Here is a 9712-nt window from a genome sequence, read left to right as displayed (position 1 = left end):
ACTGTTGTTAATTGTTTAACAGTTTAATATATTGTATCATAATCATTTGTATTGAGTAACAAGGCCATACTTAAATAAACCATATTATATAACAACTCATGTAGTATAGTTGTAGCTTAAAGCTTTGAAATTATTAAATATAAATTATAAAATAAAATACATTTAGTCTTTGGTTATTAAATTTAATAGTTAACAACATAATTTATTTTTAAGCAAGGCTTATGAGTTATGGGAATGTGAATTATAACTATTATATAATAATCGATATCTTATAAGAAAGATTGAAAATTATTTAAGTAAAATGTATACCATACTATTACTTTATTAAGTATAGAATCACCAAAAATGTATAGCTTTATTTTGAAAAGATATTTTATAATTATCAATAAATAACACAGTGCATCATTCAATTTAAACTTATTTGTTAATTATCTATGCATGTTTTAAACCACAAAAAAAAAAATAATACATCTAATCTTAAATTATGGAATTATAGTTATTTTTTTTAAAAATATTCATTGGATTCATAGAAATAATTGAAAAATTATCAAAAATAAAAATGTTTAAAATTAATTTTCATTGAACTAAAATAAATATGAAAGCTATAACTAAGAAATAACTGAACATTATGAAATAACTAAATATATCATGAATAGATCGCAACTTATACAATAATTCAATGCTATGCATATCACGGTAAATACAAAGCTCAAGATATTTATCCAACAAAGAATAATATATAATATATCAAATTATAATTAGAAACACGCATTAAAATGGTTACATTAAATTTGGGTTACAGATTCGAAAATTATTTGTTAAGTAATTTTTATTTTTTAGTTAAGACAAAAATTGTAAAGATAATATTTATTAAATTGAAAAGATTATTAATTATTAGAAGTAAGAGTTGTTGGTGCAGACATATTATTTATCGATTCCATCGAAGAGTCAACACAGTATGTTGAAGCAGGAGAATCAATCTCAGAAGATGCTTTATTTATTAATTTTTTGCCATTATTATATGGTAAAGTATAAGGGAAATAAGTATCAGCTGCTTGAGGAGTATTTTCTTCATCACCATATCGAACACGCACCACAAAATCAAATTCTACAGGAACGCATTTATCGTCATCTTGGCAAACACTTGTTTGACATCTTAATATAACAATTTCCTCTTCATCATCAGATTCATCTTCTGAATCTTCATCAGATTCATTTTCAAAGTCTGGATTATATTTATCATTCCACCGCCTGTTCCCATCTCTAGATGTTGAATTGTCAGTATTTTCATCAGTTTTATCTTCTTCCCATTCTTGTTTTGGTATACGAATTAAGTACTTGAAATCAGCCGCTGCACCTATTACAGCTGGTATGGAGGTATTTGATTTAATTTCTTTTGACTCCCACGTTGAATCTAAATAAGGGAGAAATTGTATTAAACACAAAATGTTATTAACTTGATTATAAATTAAATAAATAAGTAAAAAAGTTAACATAATTATCTATGAACTACATGTTTTTCAATAATGAAAATCATTATTATTTTATTATATGTTTTCACAAAAATTTAGAAATATAACTCCTTAAAATATAGGACTTTATTTAGATATAAATTTTTTAATATTTTACAGTTAAGTATGTATTAAAATTAAAATAAAATAATAAATTTGTGACACAATTTTTTAACCTATTATTATTTAACTCGACTCATCAGCTGTTGTGAAATCAGTAACTTGATTTTTATGATAAAATATACCTGGCAATTGAAGAGTCCAATTTAAGTGCGGTTCTTCTATAGTTTGAGATATTTCAGTTCCAGAACTGGATCCTAGGATAACTCGTCCACGTAACATAAGTTGCCCACCAGTTCGTCTATTTAATCTAATTTGTGCTGTTCCAACCACATTTGATGGTGATGATTCTAGAATTTTTGGGAATTCCAATTGTAGCTAATTATGAAAAAGAAATATTAATAATTAATATTGCTATTAAATTATAAGTAATTATATAGCTGAGTTAAATTAGATATTTGTTTAATTTAATGTGCATTATTTTACCTTTTTAATAACATAAGTATCAAAGTTATAAATCCAAATAGCATGATTGTTTGTATCAGCAATCAATAATAGACTGGATCCATCTTGAGGATTTTCAATAAAATGTAATCCATTGGGTTCATTTAACTATAAAATAAAATTTAATTAATAAATAATATCTATTTTACACATGATAAATGTGGTTATATAAAACTTCGAAAAAAAAAATATAGTATAGACAGTAAGTTAAACTTAAAAATTTAAAATAAGTTACATCTTATATACATAAAATATAATTTAATGCTGTCAACTTTATTTTAAATTAATAATAATAATGTTGAAACAGAAACATGTGTATGTTAATATTCTTAATATTTTACTATAATTAAGTATATAACATTGTATTGCTATATTGAATATTGTTTAATTAAAAAAATAAATATTTTGACTATAGTAAATACAATTCAACATAGATAGTAAATTAGTGAAGATTCGATTAAAAAAGTTTGGTGTGACTGAGGACGTTTATATTTTATAAGTTTTTGTGATTATAATAATTATTAAATTAATTTTATTAATGAGACACACCTTAACAGGCAATGGTAATGTATGTACAGAACCACCTGTAGAGCCAGGAATGCCCCCAGTTGTTGTGTTGCCACCACCGTTATTATAATGATTTTGTTTATGACTGTCTGACAACCCAGTAACATATTTAATTTTATGATTGTATGAATCTGCTACATACAGAATGTTCCGTTTATAATTCCATGCAACATCCATAGGATGTTGTAAACGTGAATTGGCACCAGCTCCACCATCAATGTCACCATAACTAAAAAGATCCTATAAAATATAAATTTATTTACAATAGAATTAATGTTAATACATTTTAATGAGTTTAAACTATTACAGATACAAAATTATAATATAATATATATAAATACAATTATTGAAATAATGTTGATAGGAGAACAAACAAATAATCAATAAATACAAAATTTGAAACAACTCACAGTTGGATCTGGACTTCCTCCAGCTACATTTAGTACCCTAAACTTTCCCATTGAATCCAAATACATTCGTCTGACTGATGAACTTTCACTATCAGCAATATATAAAGAAGGATCAGATCCATTTGATACAGACCCACGAAATGATGGTTTAGTTAAACACAACCCGGAGGGTTGGGCAAAAGAAGCACGTTGACCATTGTAAGAATTGTTTCTATTTTCTTCTTTGCCCGTTCCTGCTACCATAGTACATAATCCTTTGGAACACCACCTAAAAGTTTAATTCATTTTACAATTTTCAGTTTTTTTTTCAATCAAAAATTACCCATATCAAAACAAGTAATATGTAGTTATAATATATACAAAAATATTTAATTTGTGAAGCACCAGATTTATAATAAACGCATATTTCAAGGCAGGAAAATAATAAAAATGAAACATTTTGTATTATTTTAAATATTTAACAATATTTTCTATTAATTATTGATTGCTATTTTGTATAAAAAAAAAAACTATGTATAGTTTATTAATATGTAAAACACTTAGGTATATGAAATACATTTAATTTTGTTTTAGAACTTAAATCATCAATTAGTATATACAAAATGTTTCATTTTTATTATTTTCCTGCCTTGAAATAGGAATTTAACTAAATGTCTAAGTGGATAGCGAAATTACATAAAAATTAAATTCTTTGACTATATGCCTACGACATATATACTACTAATTCACTAATTTTTATTTGATTGCAGCTAATGACCATAAAAATACTCTGTAGATAACTGAACCAATATCATACCTAATAAACGGGTTTACTGTTCTAACAATTTCATATTAATTAAAGAACATAATAGAAACATAATTAGGTAAAATTTATGATTAAAATTAATAAGAAATTTTGAAAAAAATGGGTATTGCTTTATAAGTATATCATAACATGCTTAATATATACAGTTGTATATTTTATTAAATAGTAAGGTGGATAAAGACTTCTTACTTTGATTTCATGCTTGAGCACGTACTAGTACTTGTCTTATCTAAATAAAGGGCCCATATTTGATGCAAACCAGCCATGGCAATTAATAAACAGCGTACTGGAGATGGTGTTGGTACAGCAGGAGATGTTTGAAGTTGTTGAAAGTTTTGATTTGGTGTATATGGCTGTGGTGTGTATTGCTGTTGATATTGAGGTCGTGCTTTGCGCTTGTAATATACTACATCCCAGGGGGTATTTAGTATTTGAGAATTCCACATTTGGCCTCCATATTTATCACGGCCTTTTTTACCATTTCCAGCAACAGTTTTAACAGTTTTTTCTTTTAAATCAATCTGTAAAAAAAATTAATTGAGAGGTAAATATATTATTTATTTTGAACGAAGTTGAGAATATTAAAAATCATCATATAAAGGTTTTACCATACGAATAGCATGATTTTCTGTGTCACACACAAACAGAATATGAGAATTCTGGAAACATATGCCTTGAGGGCTATGAAATAATGCTTCTCTGAAATTTCCATCTTTAAATCCTTTTTTAGTAGTTGATGGTAAATGACCAATTCCACCACCACCAATTACATGCTATTTAAAAATAATAATAATAAAAAAACTATATTATATAGATAAAATTTTTATTTTTAAATTATATAGAATTATATTATACATTTATAAATATATTACCTTAACGCGTCCTTGAAGTGTACAAACCACTATTCTATGGTGACCACTATCAGCAATTGCTATTAATATTTTACCATGACGTCGGTAATTTAAATTAGAATTGTTTAATGTTTCATCGCTATTATTCTGCCTTTTCTTCAATTTTTTTGTGTAAGCAAACACCTTACCGGGATATAGGAGATGTTGTTTTGTAACAGATGACTGTTTACCTGAAGTTAGAGACTGTAAAGTTGTACGACCAGGAACAATTTCTGGTATGTCATGTGAGCTTATCATAGATGCTTGGCGGAGAATTTGTAAGGCTGTTTCAATAAATGTAGGTAATAGTTGTGAATGAAATTCTTCACCTTGAACTACTAGCATGGGTTCACCATTAGGTCCTTAAAAAAAAGATATTTTTATAAATAACATAATTTTTGATTAACAATAAAACATTTGTTTATTATTTTATATTTTTAATAAAGTTTATATAATTTATTAAAAATACAATATACATGTTTTTTTACTGGTTAATAATAAATTATATGTTACCAATGAGCACTAAAGTAGGCCAACAGCATACAGCTAAATCATTCCACATTGTACCATCTGTGTCATTTACAACACAATGTTCAATTGAATATTTTTCAATAGCATGATGTACATTCACAGATTGTTGTTCATTTGGAAATTTTGCACTATGCACACCAATCTGCAAAGATAATTAAAAATAATGTATATGTAATTAACATAGATATGTCAGTAAGGATTGAAATTAAATAATATTAAAAATATAATTTTTAATATTGGTATTTCATTTAATAAAATTTAAGATTAAACTTTCAAATTGTATGTAGTCTTCGGCTGTTTAAATTTAAATGGTATTAATTTTTGTGTCTTAATGTTCTAAGTCAGTGGTCGGCAACTGGCGGCCCGCGCGTCTATTGTATACGACCCGCTTTAAATTTTTTTTTTTGATAAATAATTTGGAATATAACATTTTTATTTTTGTCTGGCCCACGAACTCTTATTAATTTATGAATGTGACCCGGGAGTCCGAAAAGGTTGCCGACTACTGTTCTAAGTAATGTAAACATTTTTCCTTTATTCAAGCAATAATCTACTTATTAGAATGATGGGTGTCAAACAATGAACACAACTTTTTATAATTAATTCATTGTTAATAATTTTTTTTATATGTCTGTTCAATCAATTGATTACTGTTTAATATGTTTATATTATAAATATATTTATATCTGTTCTTCTAAATTTATTCATTAAAAATAAATAAATAAATAAATAATAAAAAGCTTTACAAAAATAATTAAGTTTGTTATTCATCATTAAAATATATAATTTGTTCAAAAAACTATAAAAAATAATTGTGATTGTGTATTTTTTTATATTTTTTAATTTCAGTATGAACTATTTATGAGGAACATTATATTACATTTTAAAACAAAATATAAAAATTGAAGATTTTAAGACGTTTTAAAGTTAATACTTATCTTATTGTTTATATACAAAAAATTATAAGTACACCATTGTAAAATAAATACAATAATCTGCTTAGAATCTTAGATCAATTTTGGAGAATTTAATCAAATGACACAAAAAAAAAAAATTAGCAGTTTTTATTGTGTAATAGGTATAAATTAGAAATTATATATAATTACTTAGTATATTAGAGTTAATACTTTGATTTAATTGTATTTATTCATTAGTTTCCTAATTTAAACAATATCTATAAATTAATAGTTATTATTGTATTATAATAAGCTAATAATTAAAAGTAAAAAAGTTAATAAATAATTTAATGACAAGTTACATATTTCTGCAAATACCAGAGTGAACTAAAAACACTATGTTAAAGCACTAATCTCGAAAGTATACCTATCAATGTTATTAAAATTAATACAGTATTTGTAAATGAAAATTAATCAAATATTTTTATGTTAAAAGTCTTAGAATTTAATAATTTACCCATGATTTTACCATAAACTAGAAACTAGCGCTTTACATTCTGTGATTATTAATCATTTTTCATGTTAATACTTGTACTCAATTTATTATAGTTATGATTATAGTTGGAAAATACATACTAAATAAAAACTAATAATACAAGAAAAAAAAATAAATGGTCGATAGGTATTTTGTAATATTCATAGAATTTTAGAGTTGGTATTTGTACTTACAATTACTAATCCATCTTCACACGTAAAACGTTGTTGTAAGCTATGTAGAACAGGTAGTATATGCAAACAATTTACACAACAATATGTGAAGAAATCGAGTAGAACAAGTTTGCCTTTTAAATCTTTATTGAATAATAAAGGTTTTGTACAATTGAACCAGTCAAGATCTAAACAAACAAAAAGGAGTAAATCACACTAGGTACAAACTATGATAAGTTTATGTTGCTATCATACTTACTAGGCTTAAACTCATTAACCCGCAATCCTGATGAACCGACAACTGACCCGCTCTGAAATCCCTGGATTCCAGCAGCTTGTTGACTACAGCACGCAGTCAAGATTTTTTGTATATAATCTTCGGTTATCTCCTGAAGTTGTACAGGAATTGACAAATCAGATTCGTCAGCGGTAGCTTGGTTGCCGGCCGAGCTATTAAATAGATCAACAAACACTGACGATATCTCAATAATCCTGTCCATGTTTCGACTGTTGCGGTGATTTCGACTGGATGTGAAAAATAATCTGAGGAAAACCAAAAAATAAAAATTCGCACCTCCCAATATTAATACTACAAATAGGACAATCATAATCGGATGAATGAAAAATACATTTACGAAATGCGTACCTACTGTATCTAGTATCGACCCTACGTGATTAATTAATATTATTAAATTGCAAAATCAATTAAGCTCTTGAATATTTGTTACAACCATGAAAATCGCAATTAATACGGATTGCTAAGTGCGGTATATAACCGTGTTCCGTTGTGAGTCGCCGATTGCGGGTGGTAAACCGTAAACACGATTAATATTTTGTGTATACATGATATTAATGATAGCGAGACCGGGATCACCGCCTTTTGTTCCACTACATATTTGTTCCAAAATATATTAATTGTGCCAACCAACCAATAATTAATTACCAAAAGTTTCCTTTTTTTTTTTTTTTTTTCCAGGGGATATTAAGATTTGGATATGATTGATTTTTATTTCAAAACGAATAATTTTTTCAATCACGAATTAAAGATGATATTTAACACGATTAGTCGCGACATGATCGCATTGTGTGCGTTGTACATCTCCCTCAGAATAAGTTCAGTGTCGGAGTTATACGGGGAATATTTTTTTTGCAACCCTAGCGCTATCGGCTTTTGGTGGTACAATGGAACATCTATGGAGGCTTGAGGTAAGACCGTGACTAAGAAATAATAATATGAAAATGACACATGCATTAGTGTATACACAGCTAAAAATTAATTTCTCCCGTGAGACCGCCACTGTAAACAATTTTTTTAAGGGAGCTTTATAAATTTATCATATACTATCCTCGTTTTTTTAACGGACGGCTCACGGCTATTCCGGAAACACAAAACAGAATTGTAGTGTGCACTCAAGGTAGGAAAGTACATGGTAAAAGGAACATTTTCGGACGACGATTCTTGATAGAGTTTTTATTTGAAATGACTCAGTCCTGACTATTTTTACTTTCTTGATTTTTAATCAAGTAAGTATGTTAATTGAAATAAAAAAAGTCTGAATTTTTAAAATTTCAAGAATTTATGTTAAATAGGAAAATGAAAAAAATGTACCTAACTCAATTGTAATGAGTAGGTGGATAATTAGGCTAGCTTTAACATAAAATATTAATGAAAGAGCTACAAATCACATCTAAACAGTATAACTAACGATTTGAATCCACAAAAACGTCGGCGTGAACAGTCCCAAAATTTCTATTTTTTAACTTTTCTCCAAAACTATTATAGCTAAAAAGTTGATTGATAGTTCATTAAAAAGGGATTATCAATTAGATACAAAATGTGAGATAAAAAATTTACAAAAAAAAATTATTTAATTTTTCGCAGTTAAAAAAATAGTAATTTTTTGCTAGATTTTCACTTTGCGTGGTAGATTACCGAAACTGAAAAATGGATTTTGTTATTTGGGGTCTTGTTAGATTCACATTGGATAGGAGAAGTGCTCTGAAGATTTTCAGAACTTTATTTTCAATCATTAACTCACTACAAAGCTATAAAGCTGAAAAACATAAAAAACGCCCAATAAAATATGTTTTAATTTTTTTTGAAGCTCTGTAGTGAATTAACTATAAAAGATAAAGTTCTGAAAATCTTCACTGCACTTCTCCTAGACAATGTGAATCTAACAAGACCTCAAACAACAAAATCCGCTCTCCGGTTTCGGAGATCTATCTCACTAAATGAAAATGAAAATAAAGTACATTATACATACATATTGCATAAAATGAATAAATTTCTAAACATTGAAAATAAAGAAAGTTTACATGCTGATCTCTGACTTGGCAAGCGTTTTTTTATTAGGTTTATCATTTAAATTAATAAAATATGACTTATAGGTGTGTCGCAAAAATTAGAATTAAGTGGCTTGAATATATTTCCGGATATATTCATAGTGATTTACCTGCAAATTAACATGTCTATTTATTTCTTTTGATAAATTAGGTACCTACTTTATTTAAAATCTGGTTTTTGGAATTTTAAATATAGGTGGAATAATTAAAGATCATATTTTTGATTTTTGGATACAAACTTCTTTTTTTCCAAACGCAAACCACCCGTTAATACAGTTATAATTATCAAGGAAATGATTTTTTTTTTAATGTTGATGTATATATTAGTAAACTCTAGTAACCTGTTATAATTTTATAAATATAAATAATAATATATGAATCAAAATTTAAATGAGTATTTTCTAAATTATCTAATTTTGTAAATACTAAGGATAATAGTAAAATATAATAGGTTACGAAAATAATTGTGTGGCTTTGATGTTTT

The 9712-nt window shown here is 26.5% G+C and overlaps 1 protein-coding gene across 2 annotated transcripts; it reads right to left on the bottom strand.

The window, feature by feature from the left end:
- Nucleotides 1-302: 302 nt before the first annotated feature.
- Nucleotides 303-7711, bottom strand: LOC132925698 (NHL repeat-containing protein 2). Of its 2 annotated transcripts, none has more exons than XM_060990068.1 (12): nt 7529-7711; nt 7142-7425; nt 6904-7070; nt 5261-5420; nt 4730-5109; nt 4466-4630; nt 4047-4378; nt 3053-3320; nt 2625-2882; nt 2058-2183; nt 1757-1949; nt 303-1414 (listed from the first exon to the last, which is right to left on the bottom strand). In XM_060990068.1, the coding sequence occupies exons 2-12, from the start codon at nt 7380-7382 to the stop codon at nt 888-890; spliced, it is 2817 nt and encodes a 938-aa protein (XP_060846051.1). In that variant the 5' UTR covers nt 7383-7425; nt 7529-7711; the 3' UTR covers nt 303-887. The 2 variants fall into 2 exon arrangements, with proteins under 2 accessions (XP_060846051.1, XP_060846052.1); XM_060990069.1 differs by having other exon boundaries at nt 7533-7711.
- Nucleotides 7712-9712: the final 2001 nt, after the last annotated feature.

This window comes from Rhopalosiphum padi, chromosome 3 (genome assembly GCF_020882245.1).
Source record: "Rhopalosiphum padi isolate XX-2018 chromosome 3, ASM2088224v1, whole genome shotgun sequence".
In the NCBI taxonomy this organism is placed as follows: domain Eukaryota; kingdom Metazoa; phylum Arthropoda; class Insecta; order Hemiptera; family Aphididae; genus Rhopalosiphum; species Rhopalosiphum padi.
This window is presented reverse-complemented; position numbering and strand designations above follow the sequence as displayed.